At 41.2% G+C, this 22007-nt stretch overlaps 1 protein-coding gene across 1 annotated transcript; it reads left to right on the plus strand.

The window, feature by feature from the left end:
• Positions 1-8083: 8083 nt before the first annotated feature.
• LOC149279539 (uncharacterized) lies at positions 8084-8962 on the plus strand. Its single transcript, XM_089501050.1, has one exon. The coding sequence runs from the start codon at positions 8084-8086 to the stop codon at positions 8960-8962; it is 879 nt and encodes a 292-aa protein (XP_089357176.1).
• The last annotated feature ends 13045 nt before the right edge of the window (positions 8963-22007 follow it).

The following is a 22007-nucleotide window of genomic DNA, read 5'->3' on the forward strand; positions in this document are numbered from 1 at the left end:
GAGTTGTATTGAATGAGGTGATACAACAATATATATAAAGAGTCACGCGACTTGGCAGGAAGCCCACTTGCGGGGCACACGGCAGATAAGCCCACTTGCGGGGCACACGGCAGATAAGCCCACTTGCGGGGCACACGGCAGATAAGCCCACTTGCGGGGCACACGGCAGATAAGCCCACTTGCGGGGCACACGGCAGATAAGCCCACGGCAGATAAGCCCACTTGCGGGGCACACGGCAGATAAGCCCACTTGCGGGGCACACGGCAGATAAGCCCACTTGCGGGGCACACGGCAGATAAGCCCACTTGCGGGGCACACGGCAGATAAGCCCACTTGCGGGGCACACGGCAGATAAGCCCACTTGCGGGGCACACGGCAGATAAGCCCACGGCAGATAAGCCCACTTGCGGGGCACACGGCAGATAAGCCCACTTGCGGGGCACTCAACCAGGGTAGTCCGCTAGTGGGCAGTCATCCTGGGAGTCGCGATGCAGGGCACTCCTCTTGGGAGTCCACTTAGTGGGGCGCAGGCCGCAACTCAGGAACACGGCAGGTAATGGAACAAGGCAGGTACTGGAACAAGGCACATGGCAGAGAAGCCCACTTGCGGGGCACACGGCTTGTAGCCCTCTTCCAGGGCACACGGCAGGTTGCCCACTTGCAGGGCACACGGCAGGTTGCCCACTTGCAGGGCACTCAACCAGGGTAGTCCGCTAGTGGGCAGTCATCCTGGGAGTCGCGATGCAGGGCACTCCTATTGGGAGTCCACTTAGTGGGGCGCAGGCCGCAACTCAGGAACACGGCAGGTACTGGAACACGGCAGGTACTGGAACACGGCAGGTACTGGAACACGGCAGGTACTGGAACACGGCAGGTACTGGAACAAGGCAGGTACTGGAACAAGGCAGGTACTGGAACAAGGCAGGTACTGGAACAAGGCAGGTACTGGAACAAGGCAGGAACCAAACAGGTAGTCCTCAAACATTAGGTACAGGAACAAATCAGGAACCAAACAGGTAGTCCTCCAACTTCAATGTCAAGGCCCAGACTGCAGGGCTGGGCAGGTTTATCAAGGCTAACTTGATCAGGTAAGCCACTGCAGCTGGACCTGATAATTAGTCTGAGATGTCCTGATTGGCTAGGGCGGCCACTAGTGGCAGGAAACATGAAATGAATAAGGTAAAGTATAAACAAGTCCAGCTAGCGCATGGTGAAACGTGACACAAACTAAATGTTCCACATATAACAACCATTTGATCTGTAAAACATGTTTCCTGGGAAGCAAGAAATCTGTATATCAAACTTCAGAATGGGGTAAAAAGTTCAAGAACATTTCCTCTAAATCCCATTTAGAGGAAAAAACGATTCAGGTTGGCTAGATACTCCTACACCCTTAGCATATGCCAGAAACACTTCTGAATATCTTAAACAAAATAGAACATTTAATTAAATATTAACAATAGCTCTTTAGTTCTATGTATAGTCCATTAGAAAATATACAGGATATACTTTACATATGGTGGAAATTAGCTAGCAACAGGAGGTTGCATACATTAAAGAGACATTGAACATGGAGAATAACTGGCTCTGGGGGACAGCAAATGTATTTTTAAGTTAGAAATAGATATTTTTTAAAATGTGGTTTATCTATTGAGATGCACTGTTTTCGCTACAGACTCTTATGAGATAGGCCAATATCATATTTAAAGCTTAGTGAAACTTCAGTATCACTGGTATTATTTTACCCAATGATATAAAACCCATGAATGTGATGCTTACTCAAATGAAACACATGCAAACAATATTGAAGAAATGATTAACAATATAATAAGTCTAGGAAAGTCTGGAGATTGCTTACTAGTATGATAAAACTAGTATGGTAAAGGTGTGGTGCTTAATGGCACCGTTGTTGGTCTGCAAACACCCCATGCAAGAAAAAGAGAATCGATAATAAATTATGCTCAAAACACTCTATATGTTCCTTAACATATTTAATACATTTATCCTTTAGCATTCGACAGGCTCACTCTTTCTGGAGTGCTACCTGCTAGCTGTGCAACAGTTATTTTGAGAATAAAACAGGTTTGCCAAAAAGTGTTGTGTGGTTTGGTAAAGCATTTAGTACAACGTGTGTGTGTTTGAATGAAGTACATGCGACACTGCAAATGGTTTTCGTTGGTCTGACATATCAGCGATGAAGGTTTTTAATGCTGGCAGTCTACAATGTATTCCCTACACTTCCAATTGAAAGTAAACTAATTCTGGCATCAGTCCGTACTGAGATTGTTCCTACGTCTGCCTCTATCACACATTCTGGAATTCTATTTAAATGCCTTATGTGATGTCTATCTCAACAGTAAATGTTGTCTGGTATGTAGCTTTTCTATTATGTTGGCTGGCGTGTTGCTGTCTGTTAGTACATCAGATATTGCCCCTATGATCTTAAGAATTGTGCATATTCCTCTGCAATTTGATTTGCGCACAAAACAGCTCTGTCGTCACATTAAAGGCGTAGTATCGTTACACAGGAAAATATATTTATTGATATCAATTTAGTGTCATTCATATTTTGTCAGGAATGCCTAATTGTCATGTGGCACATAATTAGATTGTTGCCAAAGAAATTGAAAACTGAAAAAATATATATTTTTAAAGTTTGTGTTGTGATTGAAGGGTCCAAGAAAAGCATACAGAGAGGGGTCTGCTAAGGGTTACTTGATAAACAACTAATGTTTTGTGTAAGTTACTCTGTAACAGCGCTACACAATGTTAATTTGAAAGCTAATTTTTATTGATTGGAATAACAAATGCGTCACACAAATGAAAAATAAGAAAACCTTTCGAAATCAGGTTACTTGAATGCTAGGACATGTTGAATAGGGACATCTGCACCCAGGTTATTTAAGGTCACATCGTCTTTTGTCTGCCTTGAGGAACTGTAATCATTTCAGAATGTTTTGGCATTTTGTTCTTATTTTCTTACTTTCTGAACTCTATGATTTGTTTTCTCTCTGTGTCTGTGTATGTGGTTTTCACATTATATCAAGTATTGTATGGTGAACCAAAGCTCTATTGGTTAATAAACTAAACAGCTACAGACTTGTAATGGTCTAGCATCGCAGTAGGATATATTAAGCTGTAGTCCAGAATACTAAACTAAAATCTGTAAATCTAAAGGGCAATGCTGACCACCAGGTCTGGACCAGACATTTGGCAAATGGCCACTGGGCCAGTGGCTGAATGAAATGCACAATTACTACCCCTCCAGTGGCAGTCCTTCAGTGTGTGTCCACTCACTGGATACAATCCGCCACAGCTTGTGAAGGTGTAATGTACAGTGATGTATCCTGGCGGCAGGTCCAGGGAGGGCAGCTACAAAACAGGGGGGGTATATTCAGGGCCGGACTGGGACTGAAAAGCAGCCCTGGAAAAATTTGGAGACCAGCCCCATATAGTTTATCTCACGGTGAAGCTCTTATACCCACACGCACCCCTTATACACACCTGAGTCACACTATGTGCAATTCTTTTTATCTCATTATTTGTATTAAAATGCCAGAAAGCAAAAGTGTTAAAAGGCCCTAATAAATTAAACACATTACACATAATGGGATCAAAACATTTACTACTGCGAACATTGTTAGATGAAAGAGTTCCATTTTATTTAGTGGAACAAAACACTGATCACATTATTCTTCACGATATTCTGGTAAGAAACTTTTATTTCTTTATTAATTCATGTAGACTATTTTTTTCCATATTTAATAAAAGCTATGATTGAGACATGTTTGGTTTTTATTTCCTTTCATTTGACAACCTACCCCCGAGTTATGCACCTCTGCCCCCAGGCTTGCCACTCTGCCCCCCTGATATGCCTTCTAACCCCCTATATGCCACTCTGTCCCATGATATGCCTTCTAACCCCCTATATGCCACTCTGCCATATAGGGGGTTAAAAGGCATATCATGGGACAGAGTGGCATATAGGGGGGGTATAAGGCATTTCTGGAGGCAGAGTGGCATAAAGGGGGTTAAAAGGCATATCATGGGGCACTCTGCCTACAGAAAAGCCTTATGCCCCCTATATGCCACTCTGCCTCCCCAATATGCTTTATACCCTCCTATATGCCCCTCTGCCCCATGACATCCCTTTTAACTCCCTTTATGCCACTCTGCCTCCAGATATGCCGTTGACCCCCTATATGTCACTCTGCATCCAAAAATGCCTTATACCCCTATATGCCACTCTGGCATATAGTGGGTTAAAAGGCATATCATGGGACAGAGTGGCATATAGGGGGGTATAAGGCATTTCTGGAGGCAGAGTTGCATAAAGGGGGTTAAAAGGCATATCATGGGGCACTCTGCCTCCAGAAAAGCCTTATACCCCCTATATGCCACTCTGCCTCCCTGATATGCCTCAACCCTCCTATATGCCACTCTGTCCCATGATATGCCTTCTAACCCCCTATATGCCACTCTGCCATATAGGAGGTTAAAAGGCATATCATGGGACATTTTTGTTTACTTTATATGGCAAGCCGATCCAGCTTGCCATATTAAATAAAAAATAATATATGCCACTCTGTCCCATGATATGCCTTCTAACCCCCTATATGCCACTCTGCCATATAGGGGGTTAAAAGGCATATCATGGGACAGAGTGGCATATAGGGGGTATAAGGCATTTCTGGAGGCAGAGTGGCATGAAGGGGGTTAAAAGGCATATCATGGGGCACTCTGCCTCCAGAAAAGCCTTATGCCCCCTATATGCCACTCTGCCTCCCCGATATGCTTTATACCCTCCTATATGCTCCTCTGCCCCATGATATACCTTTTAACCCCCTTTATGCCACTCTGCCTCCAGATATGCCTTTTGACCCCCTATATGACACTCTGCATCCAGAAATGCCTTATACCCCTATATGCAACTCTGGCATATAGGGGGTTAAAAGGCATATCATGGGACAGAGTGGCATATAGGGGGGTATAAGGCATTTCTGGAGGCAGAGTGGCATATAGGGGGACACACTTACATACACACACATGCCGATTTTTTTTGTTTTTAACAAATACAAAAAACATTATACAGTACAAAAAATACATTATTTTACTCACCTTCTACTTCTCCTGACTTCCTGGTAGCTGCACACTGTTCTCCTCTATGCTGACAGGATGCCACTGACCTGACATCCGGTGCTGCAGCAGTCTGAGTGCGAGGGGCGGAGCTTCCACCTCACGCTGCTCCCATCACCATGCAGCCATCAGACTGCTGGGAATGTAATCTAAACGGCCGGTGCGTGCTGATGCCGCCGGCCGGAGCTACTTTAACACTTTTTTTTTAATTTATATGGTAAGCTGGATCGGCTTGCCATATAAAGTAAAAAATAAGTATTAAAGCAGAGGCGGCCGGCGGCATCAGCACGCACCGGCCGTTCAGATTACTTTCCCAGCAATCTGATGGCCGCATAGTGATGGGAGCAGCGTGAGGGGTGAAAGGTCAGTGCGAGGGGGCGGAGCTTTCACCCCTCACACTGCTCCCATCACTAGACGGCCATCGCACACGGTTGCTGGGTGCTGATGCCGCCCGGCCGCATCAGCACCCAGCGGCCGCTTTGATTAGATTTCGGGAAGCCTGGGGGGCAATTGCCCCCCTGCCACCGAGGGAGGCGTTCATTGCCATTTGCAGCCGCTCAGCGGCTGTCTTCATGGTAAGTCTGCCGGCCGCCCAGCCCACGGACCTTCCGGCCCACCGGGAAATTTCCCGGTATCCCGGTGGGCCAGTCCGGCCCTGGGTATATTGCCTAAGGTGATGAAGCACACAGGTGTCTCGCTGCACAGTGGAGAACTTTGACCTAGGGCAGCCCCAAAGATAAATACATCACAGGTAATGTATATTATTTACCAGCCACTGGCCTTAAATTGCCAGAGTTGTTTTTCTTCCTAAAATCTTTTGGACTCACCCTGCATCACCCTGTTCTACAACAATTTCTTGATACAATAGCATGCGTGACTCTCGTCGCTCTATGTTGCATCTCTTTCATATGTTTCTTAAGATTTTAGTGGAAACAATGTGGCAACGGGCCATTGCCATCTGTGTTGCCCAAGCCTTCTCTGTATTAAACATTGTAAGCAAATAATAGATTTTTTTTATCTGCTAATCATGCCTAGGACTTTTACAACATAACTGGATCCATATAATTCCTATGCAGCTTTTATTTGTGAATGTGTGATGAGTGAGTTTTGGGTCGCTATATTCTTTTAGCCATTTGTCTGAGGCCTTCCCTGGGTCAGCTCAGTACAACCTGTATGCTCACAATAAAATATACTTCTGTTTTTGTAACTTTGAACCAACTTTAATACAAGATTGCATCCATTTATTACTCTTTTAGGGTCATCCAGGACTTAGTCCTGAGGCACCCAAGTTGACCTCAATTGTGTTTGTGTCCTACTTGCGTGGTTCCTGATACCTACGATCCTGCTTCTGTGTTGTGTCCATGTTGTTCCTGATTTACTGGAATCCTGACTATTGCCAGGGATTTAAATCAGCTAAGACTAGCAGACTAGCATTAAGTATATGCTGCTCATTTAGCCTAGAGTGAGTTTATATACTTACCTTAGTGCATGAAATTTTAGGTTAAATAAGGGTATATTTTCTTCATCCATTTTTAATACAGATAAACAAACAAAAAGGCCATGCATGAATATGAAGCTATCTCTGGCAATGAATACCCCATGCTAATGACAAACGCAAGAATTATTTTATTGAGTCTCCTGAAATACTATATAGAAAAAATATATATAGGGTTTACCGAAATGTCTGTATTGAAAGATTTGCCTAACAAATTATACCTGCATTAATAATACATGGGTTTTTTTGGGCAATTAAAATATACCAGACTGGGGTTAAAATTTGCCCTTTAAGGTCAGTGGCTGACTTTAACATTCCCATGCTACTCTCTTACAGCGTACAGCCATGTGTATCCAGAAGACAACCAAATGCTAAAGGCCTACACCGGCTGCCACAGCAAGTTTACCAAAGGGTGCATGACGCTATGAGGCACTGACCCGTTATGTCCAATGCCTAAGACGTCCTTTGAAGGACCTTCAGAAATAATATTTGCTAGAAAATCTTCATGTAGTAGTTTTCCAGATGTGTTCTTTTTATAGGAAAGCAGGACAAATGCAGCAGTATGTATTGAACAGAAGATGGCACTGTGACATTTCATTTATAAACATGTTTGTTGCTAATGTTATCTATACCATGTTGAGGATTATGTGGCCTTTAACAATACAAGGTAGAAAATGTCATATATTTAATGTAAAATGCCATAAAAGAAACAGTGCATTTAACTATGTATATGACATTCTGTGTGATTATAAAAAACTTAGTTCATGAGCTCATAACTGTGGCACCATAAAATAAAACCTTTTGTTTTGTGATCATTTGTAAAAAGACCCATAGTGCTAGAATATGTTTTATTCCATATTTGTATGTATTTTTAAACTACAGGAAGAGAGACATTATTCTGTATACGTACAAGTCTGTACATTATAGATTTTAGAGTGTACACTCGTTTGAGCAGGACCCTCTTTTCTCTAATAGTTATGTTATGCATTACTTGTTCTGTTTACCTATTGTACAACACTGCAGAATATGATGGCACTATATAAAAACAATAAATAATAATATTATTTAAATAATTAGATTTATTTTTACAAATCAAAGTTGTCACTAGTCTTAATACAAAAATTTGTCAGGCAACAAATTTCCCACAGGTAATAGAATCCTGTCCTAAATGTGGCTAACGGATGCTTAGTAGGTAATTGAGACACAATGTGACAGCAAATGAAGAGCCTGTCCGATCAACACTTTCATGGGTTTCTGCAGCTAGTTCAGAGAAACAACTTATATCTATCTTAAAATGACTCTGGAAAAACATGGAAACAACTGAAGAACTAAAACTGACTCCTGATTAGTTTGTATGATTCTACAGTTCAGTGGATCAGCCAAGTTTGGAAATCCAAAACCACACAACCATGAAGATTGTATGACGGAGCAAGCATTTCTTTGGCTTAGCAATGGGAGTGACGTTTTCAAGTCAATCTGACAAGACCAAAAGGACAAAAGGTCAGAAAATCTCCGAAAAAAAGATTGCTCTCAAACCATTATACAATAATGAAGCGCCAGAGACAAATCAATCTACCTGTGTCAATTTCAACTTTGTTCTGAAGGAGATAGCAGAAATACCAAGCTTCATTTGGCACATGACAGAGGTTCAAAAACTCAATCTATCACAGAACAAGCTAGTCAGACTTCCTCCAGCGCTGGGAAAGCTTGAACAAATAGTGGTGTTAAACTTATGTGGCAATAACATTGTTTACTTACCTAGAGAAATTGGACTCTTGAAGAATCTCAAGGTCTTATTTGTTAATTCAAATTACTTGTGTGATCTCCCAGAGGAGCTGAGTTCATGCAGAAAGCTGGAAGTTCTTAGTTTGTCACATAATTGCATTTCAGGACTTCCCTGGTCCTACTGTGACTTAACGAACCTTAGAAAATTAAATCTGAGTAATAACTGGATAGTGAACATCCCTGCATGTATATTTCAAATTAATAATCTGGATTTTCTGCATTTGGGATCCAACAAGATTGAAAATATTGCGGAGAGCATAAAACATTTGGAAGGTTTGAAGATATTCATTGTTGAGAATAACAATATACGCGTGTTACCTAAATCCATTTGCTCATTGACTTCTCTTGAGCTACTGAATGCTGACTTTAATTCCATACAGACGCTTCCGGACGATCTGTTTAAATTAAGAAAGTTGACAAGAATTGCATGGAATCCAATGGACAAAGGTTTTCATATTATCAATAATCCCTTAAGTAACCCACTATCTGAGATTGCAGAAAGTGGGCTAGGTATGCTATTTAACTACCTAAAAGATAACAAATAGGATGGCATGATTAATAGATTTTCTGAGATCTATGGTTTATTTCCAAATTACTAAAATTGGTTATGTTACATGGATTTGCATGATACAAGCCTTTAAGACTATTTTAATTTTATCTTCTGTTTCCTGGATATAGTTTCAAGAATGTACTTTCTATATGTACTGTATTTGGAAATGCTCTGAAAAATACCCTCAAACAAAGGTCTGACGATAAGACTAAGATCCACATCCTTAGTCTGGGGATGCATTGGTAATTCTGGGGGGCAGAGTGGCATATAGGGGGTATAAGGCATATCTGGGGGCAAAGTAACAAGCCGGGGGGCAGATGTGCAAATAAAAGGAAATAAAAAACAAGAAATGCATTTTTCTCGATCATAGTTTTAATTAAATATGAAAAAATAGTTTACATGTGAATTAATATTTACTAGTAAAACATTTTTTCTTATAGGGTAGTCTTATATTCAGCCTTTTTTCCCCCTAAATTAATATTCAAAGTTAGGGGAGTTGTCTTCTAATCAAGGATATGTCTTATAATCAAGCAAATACGGTATTTTCTATTTCCCATGATGTTTCTTTAGTTGATGGACGTTCATTTATTGCCAGTGTTTAAAATAAAGCTATTTAATATTTATTTATATGCATTCTGACTGATATGTTCATAAATCAACTGTGCACTCTGCTCATAAGGAGCCACATGTGTTTAATATAATAAACACTGATTAGCATTTGTATATTTTTTGAGTAGAAAGTACCAAGGTCAGGGGTGGCTAAAACTTAATGCGACCTACAGGGAAAATATTGTGGCCCATCGTTAACAGTATTTAAGAGAATAATTAGGAAAACTTTATATAATCACAAATTTGAAGAGAATTAAAGTGATATGACCTTATGAGGATTTGATATCATGTGTATCTGTCTCTAACCTTCATCTTCTAAGGGTTCCATTAAGACCCCTCTGACTAAGGCATGTTTGGGGCTTAACTGTTTTACTTAGTAAGATGTCACACATTGAAATGAAAATTAAGGGCTATTTATAGATTGTAAGCTTTTGAGCACAGTCTTCCTCACCTGTTGTTTCCATAAATCTAAAAATTATGAGATCTCCGCACCACTGACTTCTCCACATCACCTTAGCTACAATTAGAGCAATCCATTTCCTTCTCATTCCTCCTCAATCTCCCAATAGACTGGAAGCTCCCAAGAGGATGGCGCTCTTTTCCTTTTCGAATCTTATTCTCAAATTGTATTTTCTTCATTTTTATTGCCTCTCTATATAAAAATGTTATGTAAAGTATATGTACCATAATATAAAATTGGAACTAGAGAGGTTTCTTTCAGTGGAGTGGAAGTTATGTTACGTATTAAATTCAGGACATTCTGAAGTCTCTGCAACTAAATGAAAAATCACCCCATGCTGAAAGAACTTGGAGGCCCCCTTGACCACTCGCTCTTCCACTCCTTCTATGAGGCTGGGGGCAGTGTTAGTCACACATAGGGGTGAGGCTTGCCCCAAATTACCTTAAAAACCCTAGCAGGGTGTTAACATGACCAATGGTAGATCTTGGCTGGGTGATGCCTCTCCTCACTATTTACCTCCACGGTTGCCTTCTGTATGATGAGTGCTGGGATATTTTTGTCCGGTGGGCACAGTGTTACATAGTGCTTATGGGACTCTTGCAGACGAGATCGCTAATCTCCCCAACCAGCCTATGGAGCAGTGGTATGCCCAATAGGGCAATCTGCCCCCTGATTATGCTATCCGTGGAACTGCCTTCCTATGGCAGAATATGTTAATGGGCATGGCCAAACATCAATCCCTTGTACAGGAAGTTTGGTCTGATTTCTAGCTCCTCTTGGTAAACTTCAGAAAGTCCCCGGGTATGCACACAACATATTCTGTATTGTATACAAATAATTTCATGAATTTTCTCTTCCATTGAGATCTTTAAAAATGAATTTTACACTAGGTCAAAAATCTACAAATCACAAGTATTTTCAGTACATTTTTTGTTTCCCTTTTCTTTTCCTTTTCTTTTTGCTGAATATGATTTTGACAGTTGTCAAGCTAATGCTGTACCATGTTGAATGAAATACATATCAATAAATTACAATCTGGGGTCTCAGCAGCTTAAATATGTCTCCTTGCTAATGTTAGAGATGAGAAGTGCAAATAGGCTGGGGGAGTTTATGTAAATAATAAAGGTCTTCGCCCCTAAAAATAAGTAAAGAAAAAATTCATAAATCAGGTAAAGTTAAAAATAAAAAGCACAGAGAGGAAATATAATAATAGCAGAATATATTGTCAAATTAAAATATCTCAGTGCGGATACTGAATGAATTATCTCTCTTGGAGAGGAAACAATGAGTTTTCAAAATATTGTACTGTTTTCTTTTTTTATAACAGTTCTAGTTTTTACATAATATATGGGTCATACGTGTTCTAGTTCTGTTGTCTTTACCCAGTCCACTAGACCAGAGGTTCCCAACCTAGTTCTCAAGGTAATTACTAAATCCTGCTATAGTGTGCTTTGAAAAGAAAAAATGTCGGTGCGCTAAGCTAGTCACAGGCTCAAATAATACAAATATGTAATACAAGGCCTACCAAACAGGTGTAAGCATGCAGCAAGAAACAGTGTATTGGCTGTACAATGTATACAAAAAACAAAAACTGTCTGCGCTTCTTACCCTAATAAAGTTGGCAACAAATATATAAACATAATATAAATGAGAGGTTTTGGTTATATGAATTGGCCAAAGCATAATTAAGCTCACCCGCCACGTCAAGGCACACTCTCAATAGGGTGAGAACCTACTCTCACTTCCTACATAGTGGACACACAAAGCAGTTTATACTGCTACCAAAACCAGAATAATGTGTTGGGGGAGGTGCAATTAAACCTCCTCCCCATTGAGAGTGTGCCTTGACGTGGCGGGTGAGCTTAATTTTGCTTTGGCCAATTCATATAACCAAAACCTCTCATTTATATTATGTTTATATATTTGTTGCCAACTTTATTAGGGTAAGAAGCGCAGACAGTTTTTGTTTTTTGTATACATTGTACAGCCAATACACTGTTTCTTGCTGCATGCTTACACCTGTTTGGTAGGCCTTGTATTACATATTTGTATTATTAGAGCCTGTGACTAGCTTAGCGCACCGACATTTTTTCTTTTCCCTGTTTGCACATATTTGAGGTTGTTGGCTCCTCATCAGTCTGGTTGCAGCTTGCTGTCCAGGGGTTAATGGGGAGGAGGTTTAATTGCACCTCCCCCAACACATTATTCTGGTTTTGGTAGCAGTATAAACTGCTTTGTGTGTCCACTATGTAGGAAGTGAGAGTAGGTTCTCACCCTATTGAGAGTGTGCCTTGATGTGGCGGGTGAGCTTAATTATGCTTTGGCCAATTCATATAACCAAAACCTCTCATTTATATTATGTTTATATATTTGTTGCCAACTTTATTAGGGTAAGAAGCGCAGACAGTTTTTGTTTTTTGTATATAGTGTGCTTTGAAGTTAGCAAACCTCAAACAAGCTTTCAATACAGAAGGCTTTGTGTTCTTAAACCATCTATTTCTTGTTTAGGGGTCTCACACGGATTATTTTTAAGGACACATAAAACTTTCTTCCAAACTATGTATATAGTTTATATATCGTATTTGCCCAATTATAAGACGAGGTTTTTTCCAGAGCAAATGCTCTGAAAAATACCCCTCGTCTTATAATCGGGGTCATTTTATAATCAGACCTCAAATAGGTCTGACTGAGACTAGGATCCAGATAACCCGCAGCGATGCAGGGGAACTGGATCTTCCTCCTGTGTTATGCCCCCCACACACACACTTACCGTTGCTTCTGAGTCCCCAGTGCTTAGTCCGGGCAGCGTGTAGAGTTCTACACGCTGCCCGGACTAAGCACCGGGGACTCAGATGCAGGGGACCTGGTGTCATGATTAACTCATATAACGTAGTGGATGCATGGAAGGGTAACCCAGCAGAGGTGGTTAGTTTCTTTGTCTAAGCATTCAATGAGTTAATCTGAGGTTGATTTAATGTGTTTCTTTGTGAATGCCCTCTGTATCTGTTCTGGCTAGAGGTGTCATCTTCCCAAAGGACCCCTGTGGTGATTCATGGCCTAACAGATAAGGACCCTGAGTTATAGGAATTCCCTTCCTATCTTAAGTGGGGGGTTTCCATCACCTTTACCCCACCATAACTTATTGGCACATCAAAGATGGGACCCGATTCTTGGGGATGGTGTCATATAATCAGTCATGTGGTCAGAGGGGCGTTTGCTTGCAAAAGTCTGATTTAGGGACAAAGCAGCGACCACAAAGGAGAACTCCATGATATACTCTGATCGGAACAACATCACAAGAAACCATCTGGACTTAAGGAGTTCCCACAGGCCTACTTATTGGAGAAACTCGTGAGTGAGGGTCCTGTGTTTAAGTCCTATTGTTTTTAAGAACTGTTTGCTGTTTTACTTTTATTTTGTATGTCTTGTTTTTTGTAATTCTGGCACTGTGTAATCTTTGTCTTTTTGTTATTAAAATATTCATAATCCAAGTCTGTCTTTGGGCTCTAGTACTGATATCCACAAACCCTAAGAGAGGATAACACGTTACCATATTGTTATTAAGTTTTACAGGATATATATATATTTTTTTTTTCCACTTAATAGACAAGGCACTAATAGTGACACTATCCACACAAACACAGAATTTTCCCATGAACAGGCTTTTTTAGACAGGGAGCCATCCCGAAAGGGTGGCACAAAAAGAAAGGAAACCCCCCCGAGGAGGGAAGCCATAGAACTAAGAAACAGATATATACCCCTGGAACAGAGTCCATGGAAAAAAATAAAGTATACAAAAGAACAAGAGGTCAGAGGGGGGGAGGAAAGAAGTCACCTGACGAACAGGTACTAATCCCAGAGAAAGAGGGCATTGTTAACATATCTTCCATTTCCCTTACACAAAATGAAATAAGTTTACTCAGGAAAGGTTTAAAATTTGCACCGGCCAGAGGCCCGAATCAGTTCCAATTGTTTGTAGACACCCAGAAGTACCTGAGGAAACTCACAGTAAAAAGGTTCTTTTGTAAATCAGAAAGAATGGACACCAATGGAGACACAACAGTGGAATCATTTTCACACACAAACTTAAAACCCAAATCCAAATTCTTTCCACAAAACGAAAAAAGCCAACACATTGAAGTCTTCACAGACCTTATACAAAAGGATTTAGAAAAACTGGGAAATAAAACTAGGACATACAACTTAAACAAAAATGAACAAACGGCACTAAAAATATTAAAAGAGAAACACGATATAGTTGTCAAGCAGGCGGATAAAGGAGGAGCTACGGTTGTGATGGACCGCCTCTACTATATAAAAGAATCTAAAAGGATTTTAGGAGACACTATCATATATAGGAGACTGAATAAAGATCCTACAAAAGAATTCAGTATAGTGCTATATAGTATCTTAGAGGAAGGTTTAGAACAAGGAATCCTCAATAAGAAGGAGTTTAACTATTTGAAAAGGGAACATCCAAAATTACCGGTGTTTTATTTTCTTCCGAAAATTCACAAACATCTCAAGGAGCCACCTGGTAGACCTATAATTAGCGGTATTGATTCACTCACATGCAATACATCTGAGTATGTGGACTTCTTCCTCCAAAAATACGTTCCAAAAATCCCAGCATATCTTAAGGATACGACTCACCTTCTTAACACACTGAAAGATATAACATGGTCCCCTGGTTGGTTGTGGGCCACAATGGACGTCTCCTCGTTATACACTATTATTGATCATAAACAAGGATTGGAAGCCATAGATAGGACATTATCAAGAGATATTGACATAAAACCATTACAAAAATCATTTATCATAAAATGCATCAATTATATATTGACACATAATTATTTTTGGTTTGAGGAAGAATTCTTCCTCCAGCTTTGCGGTACAGCTATGGGCACCAGGTTTGCACCGAGCTACGCTAATCTATTCGTAGCTGAGTGGGAAAATCAATATATATGGAACAACAACCCATTCGGTGCAAACCTGGTGCTCTGGAAGAGATACATAGACGATATCCTCATAATTTGGAATGGATCAGAGGACAGTCTAAATGAATTTATAAAATATACAAATAATAATAAATGTAACCTGAAGTTCACCTCAAATATCCAAAATCAACAAATTGAATTTTTAGATGTGGAGTTATTCCATGAAAACAATCAGATATGCTCAAGAAATTATAGCAAGCCTACTGACAAAAACGGATACATAAATTACAATAGTTGTCATCATCCTCAATGGCTGGACAATATTCCCAAGGGTCAATTCCTGAGGGTAAAAAGGAACTGTACGAGGAGAGAGGATTTTGAAACCAAAACAAATGAAATGAAACAGAAATTTATAGAGAAAAACTATCCGGAAGAAATATTGAATAAGAGTCTTCTAGAAGTAGGAGCAGTGGACAGACAACTACTTCTGGATAACAAGAATAGGCCAACAAAACATTTTCAAGAAAGGGATTTCAGTTTTTCATTTTTCACACAGTATAATACCCAAGCAAATAAAATTAAACAAATTATAAACAAGCATTGGCACATCTTAAAAAATGATGAGGTCCTAGGCACACAATTACCTGATAGACCGCAGATAATCTTCAAAAAAACAGGGTCATTAAAAACAATATTAGCCCCGAGTGTCCTACCAAAACATATAGCAATGAAAAAACCTGGAATACTTATAGGTAGCAAACCGAATGGGTTCTATAAATGTGGCCATTGCAAGATGTGCGCTTTTTTACCCAAAAAAAACAATCAATTTATAGGCACAGTAACAGGCCAAACATATACCATAAAGCATTTTATAAACTGTCTAACAAAAAACATAGTCTACCTATTAGAATGTGGATGCGGCCTTCAGTATGTGGGTAGGACAATAAGACCTATGAAGGAAAGGGTGTTAGAACACCTTGGGAATATAAGAAAAAAAGATATCAAACATAGTGTCCCCAGACACTGTAACACATGTCCGAAATACACAATAGAGTCCTTAAAAATTATGGGGATAGACTGGGTACCCCCGAATTGGAGAGGAGGCAGTACTGTAGAGAATTTGTCCAAACGGGAGACCGAGTGGATTTTTAAACTGAAAACCTTCAAAAAAGGTGGTCTCAATATGGAATTGGACATATTCACATATATGTGAGAACACAAAATGGGTTACATATGGTTTTTATGGAAATATCCAAGTGAGAGCATACAACGCTCCACACATTACTATTTTTTATTATCTGTTATATATATCCCTTTATACACAGTGCCAAAAGTAAGGTACTTGTTTAGGTTTGTTAGTATAGACAAACTTACTTACTAGGTTGCATTTCCATAAAAATACAGGACACATTTTTTTCATATATATATTTTTTATTATTCATTTTTTATTTATTTTTTATTCTTTATTATTTATTTATTTTTTATTAGTATTCTTTATTTTTCAACCATACATACATGTCATCAATGAAGATACACATACTATTTGTTTATACTTACACACTTGCAATTAATATCCTTTGCAACATCGGGGCATCATTGATTAATAATCATAAACAATATAAGGATTTATTGAACCGTTCTTCATGGATGAATAGCACTCTGTATATTGTCCCCGGTCTTCGATATCTCGGGTTTATTGCCCCTAAAAACGAATAGACTCTAATAGCAACACAGACCACGTTTCATTGAATATATAGTCGGACTATACATTTTCCCTTAGTTTATCCATATGAAGTTTCCTTCATTCATTTGTTTATATCGTACCCTAGGGGGCGGTTCTCATTTAAATATAATGAATGGCACTGTATACTAAACATTACCAGTCACCTCCCCCTTCCTCTTTTTTTTTTTCCCTTTCTCAACATAATGTCCGTTTTGAATCACTAAATGAACAGTATGGGCGGCATCTATAGGCACCCACTACACACATTAGATGATCATCAAACTGAGACATTGATCGGTAGACCCGATCGTTTCCAAACGAAACAACTAACAAACAATTTTCACTTACCGATTGCTTCTGAATTCCACGGAACGTCTGAAGAGGAGAAGACAGATGGGAGGGCAGCGTAACGGACGGGATGATGACGAGGAACGCACTGACGTCAGACGCCGGCAAAAAAGATGGCGCCGTACACAGTTCAAAAGGACTCCGCATCAACAACAAAGAATACTCCTGATGAAGCCACGGAATTGGCGAAACGCGTCGAGGATTTTAAAGAGCTCTTCTTATTCTTTTACTTTGACTTTTATAGCATCCCTTGGTGGATGTATATGAACATTTTATTGTTTTGGCATGTTAGCCCTGAATAAATAGGATTTTATACTATACTATAGAGTGAATTTAGCTTGATTCCATCTTGGGACATAGTCCCACACATACAGATCATCGGAAGGCGTTACAAGAGGAGCAGAGGAAAGACATTTGACGTGTAAGGGTTTTAAAAACCCCCTCAAAAGTGTAAGTGCATTTTGGTATTTGCGTGCTACAAATATTGCATGATAACACACCATTGGGGTCCCTACCTGTCTCTCTGCTTCTTTACATATATTCACTATACATCCATCCGGAAGACAGGATTGTCTATTGAAGCCTGAACACATGTGAACACTGTAAGTGCATTATATAGACTTACAGCGACAGCACCTGTGTTGAATATTACACAATTATATTTTTTTCTTTTTATTTCATTTCTTTAAAACCGGTATACACGAGCGCCCCCTAGCGTTCTTTGTTCTCAATTTGAAACACCTGGAGAGTGTTTGTACGGGCTGCAGCTGAGTATCCGGAAAAATTATACAACATAAAGGGAAGTATTTTTTATTGTTTTTTTTCTCTATACACCCACTCCACACTGGTTTTCATCACTCCTTTTTTTCATATATATATATATATATATATATGTTAGTTGCCTGGGGTGGGTTGATATATATATATAGAGATAAAGGTTCTAATTCGGATTTCTCACGAATCCGGTATCAAAATCTTGAGTGGTGGCAGACTACCTGGGGGGATACAGGCAGGATTTGGGGGTTAATTTGGTATAGCTTATGCCTTGTTAAGGGGTCAAGTTAGTAAATCCAGAGGCCTGGTGCTATTAACCCCTTCATGCCCACGCCCTCCACACAGTCACGGCTTGGCAAGTAGTCTTGACCGTGACAAACTTGGCGGCAGCTAGGTGGGATATCTAGAGTTTTTTAGTGCTATTTATATTGCCCGGTTTGGTGATTTTAGTACTAGAAGAAATTACATGGGTTTTGTGTAATTTCCCAAAGACATTACTCAGTGCCTAATTACAGACATACAGTGCAAAACAGTTCGTTCCTCTTCCTTTTGTTTTTCTCTACCATACTGCATTATGGAGGCATATCGACGACAGCCAAAAGAATCTCTGGAGCTGGTTTGTCAAGAAAGGAATATACAAATTTTTGGCAAAAGCAAAGAGCAGCTGATTTTGGATCTCCTGGAATATGATAAACTCTGTGCAGAGCAGGCCATTGGAGCAGATGTGATTTTGGAAGAGCCTGTGGATCAAGGATGTTTTCCTGATAAAGTTAACGCCTTGAGTGCAATGGACTCTGAGTTACAAGTGGTACTAAAACATCTGGGGAGTGTGGATCCTCAGCTAAAGTTCAACCTGATTATGCAGTACAAGGAGAGAGAGAGGGAGGCTGCTGAGAGAGCTGCAGAGCGGGCTGAACGAGAAGCTGAGCGGAGATATCAGCTGGAACTTCTACGGTTAAAGCAATATAGTCCGTCTCCCCAAAGCATTGTTAACGGGGATGGATATGCTAACCGACCTCGCCTGGAACACTTTCCAATGCTGGAAAAGGACACTGACTTGGATGTGTTTTTGAGAGGATTTGAGAAAGTGTGCCGGCAGTACCAGCTGCCCAAGGAAGAGAGGGGAAAGTATTTAACCCCACGTCTGAAGGGGAAAGCCCTGGATGTGTTTGCTTCCTTACCAATGGAAGTTGATCAGGACTATGAGGCCATAAAATCTGCCTTGTTAAAAAGTTTTAACCTCACCCCTGAATTCTACAGAAAAAAGTTTCGAGAGATGCAGCAAGCTACATCGGACAGTTGCACCGAATATGCGGGACAGCTTCGGACTATTTTCCGGCAATGGACTGGAGGCCTACAAGTTACTACATATGAGGCCCTGGAGGATCTGATGATTTTAGAGCAGTTACTGAGGACACGAAGTCCAGAGGCCCGAGAGTGGATTCTGGACAGAAAACCTAAGACCACGGCAGAGGCGGCAGATCTGGCTAACGATTATGCCAACAACCGTACTCCAACAACCAAGCGGGTACAAGCATCACAAGGACCATCTACCTGGAAAGGAGCAGCCTACCAGCCACCAACTCCTAAGCCAGCAGGGAGACCATCACCAACATCTTTCCTAGCCAACAGAGCAGGGGCCACATCGGGCCAGGGGGATACCCGCCGGTGTTATCGGTGTAACCAGATTGGGCACTTGAGTGCCACCTGCCCTTCTAAGAGACCATCTCCATGGACAAATGGAAATGGAGGTACAGCTGGGGGAGCTGCACCTGTTTTATTTGTGGCTAGACCAAAGGAGGCACAAGGAGACAATTTGCAGTGTGTAACAGTTGGGGAACACCCAGCTGTCTTGTTTGTTTCCAGGTTTCAGGGGAATGAAGATGAGAACCTACAAAGAGTGACTGTAGGTGACTGTGTGACTATGGGACTCAGGGATACGGGGGCTGCTTGCACTCTGGTGCGGCCTGAGATGGTAAAATTGGAGGATCATATCCCTGGGAAGACCATGTCCATCCATGGAATTGGCGGGGTGCGCCCTGCAGTGCCAGTGGCACGTGTGTACCTTGATTGGGGTGTGGGCAAGGGTTTGCGGGAGGTGGGGATATCCGAGGATATTCCTGTTAATGTTTTGCTGGGCAAGGATCTGGGTCGACTTGTTTGCCAGTATGCACCAGTTGAGGAAACCTGCAAACCTGGAGGGCTGGTAGAGAGCCCTGTCCAACCTAAGGTACTGTCTGAAACTTTGGGAGTAGTGGGTAGCTGGGAGGGAGCCCAGAAGGTAGAGGTATGCCTGTCTGAACCAGCACCCAGGATCCTGTCTCCTGAAGGGATGAAGGGGGATGTGCACCAAGGGACCACACCTAGCGAGCAAGCTCTAGGGGAAAAGTGTGGTTTGACCTTTGGAGGGGCAGAGTTTCAGGAACAGGGAGTCTGTAGTGGCTCTTCTGGTTCAACGCCCCCTGATACGGAAAAGCATAGTGTTACTATGGGTGATCAGGTAGCCAAGGGATTCGGGCATGCTGGGGATACTTCGGCCAAAGTGTCTTCAGAAGTTGTATGCTCAGAAGGTATTATCCCTGAAAAACTAAAGGGGACTGGGGATGTGTGGCCAACCGTGCCTACAGCACCTGAGTATTTAGGTTTGGGTGCATGAGAAAGTATACATGATATAGGGGTGTCTGCGGATATTCGTGTTACTGACTTTCCTCAAAGGGAAAACAAGAGCTATATGGAATGTGATGTATCTGTGTGTCAACAGCCAAAACCCTGCTTTCATGCTCCAGAGGAAATGCTTCATTTAACTCTTAAAGTGCTGGAGGTTAAGAAGCAGGAAGGGGGTAGTTTCTCCACCGTGCCTAAGACCCCTAAAGCTGTAAAGTCTGGGGATAAGGAGGAGGGGGAGGAAAATTCACACCCTGTTATCCCTTTTGTGTGTTTACCGAGTGGGCAGTGTGAGGGGCAGAATATTTCCCCTGTAGCTGTAGTGGCATACCAGCAAGATGCTGGGGCAACAGCTATAGAGGATAATATAGTATGGGTTGATGAAAAGACAGCTGCATTGACCAGTCAGCAAGAAACCCCTCGCCCTGTGAGTGTAGGTGAAGCCAAGAACCTGGGATCCACACCGGATGCCCAGGACAATGGACACCCGTTTGCTGTCTTGCTTGGGAATGGGCAGCGTTTAGCTATCCTAAGCAGGGCAGAGAAACAAATGGATGAGGCCTTAAAACATCGGAGTAACTTATCGCCAAAGGAAGAGGCTTATTCAAGGGTTGGCAGAGAGTGCTTAGCTATGGTGTGTGCTTTGCAGGAGTTACCGCCATGCTTGTATGGTTGTGACTTCACTGTTATAATCTATCACAACCCTTCTCTTCAGGCAGATAGAGTAGATGGGAAGTTTAGCAAATTGCTCAGATGGAGTCCCGTGCTGACAGTTTGTCTTGTCAGGGGGAGACTAGGATTTAGGCAGACATAGTAGATCAGCGTGTGCTGACCTCCTCTGTCCACCATCTTAAAGGGGGAGGTGTCATGATTAACTCATATAACGTAGTGGATGCATGGAAGGGTAACCCAGCAGAGGTCGTTAGTTTCTTTGTTTAAGCATTCAATGAGTTAATCTGAGGTTGATTTAATGTGTTTCTTTGTGAATGCCCTCTGTATCTGTTCTGGCTAGAGGTGTCATCTTCCCAAAGGACCCCTGTGGTGATTCATGGCCTAACAGATAAGGATCCTTAGTTATAGGAATTCCATTCCTATCTTAAGTGGGGGGTTTCCATCACCTTTACCCCACCATAACTTATTGGCACATCAAAGATGGGACCCGATTCTTGGGGATGGTGTCATATAATCAGTCATGTGGTCAGAGGGGCGTTTGCTTGCAAAAGTCTGATTTAGGGACAATGCAGCAACCTCAAAGCAGAACTCCATGATATACTCTGATCGGAACAACATCACAAGAAACCATCTGGACTTAAGGAGTTCCCACAGGCCTACTTATTGGAGAAACTCGTGAGTGAGGGTCCTGTGTTTAAGTCCTATTGTTTTTAAGAACTGTTTGCTGTTTTACTTTTATTTTGTATGTCTTGTTTTTTGTAATTCTGGCCCTGTGTAATCTTTGTCTTTTTGTTATTAAAATATTCATAATCCAAGTCTGTTTTTGGGCTCTAGTATCGATATCCACGAACCC

Source organism: Sceloporus occidentalis, unplaced genomic scaffold (genome assembly GCF_023333645.1).
Source record: "Sceloporus occidentalis isolate IW3139 unplaced genomic scaffold, rSceOcc1.0.p SCAF_162, whole genome shotgun sequence".
Taxonomy (NCBI): domain Eukaryota; kingdom Metazoa; phylum Chordata; class Lepidosauria; order Squamata; family Phrynosomatidae; genus Sceloporus; species Sceloporus occidentalis.

Excerpts from the sequence above, each read along its gene's own strand:
- LOC149279539 (XM_089501050.1), top strand. The coding sequence starts at position 8,084 with ATGGGAGTGACGTTTTCAAGTCAATCTGACAAGACCAAAAGGACAAAA.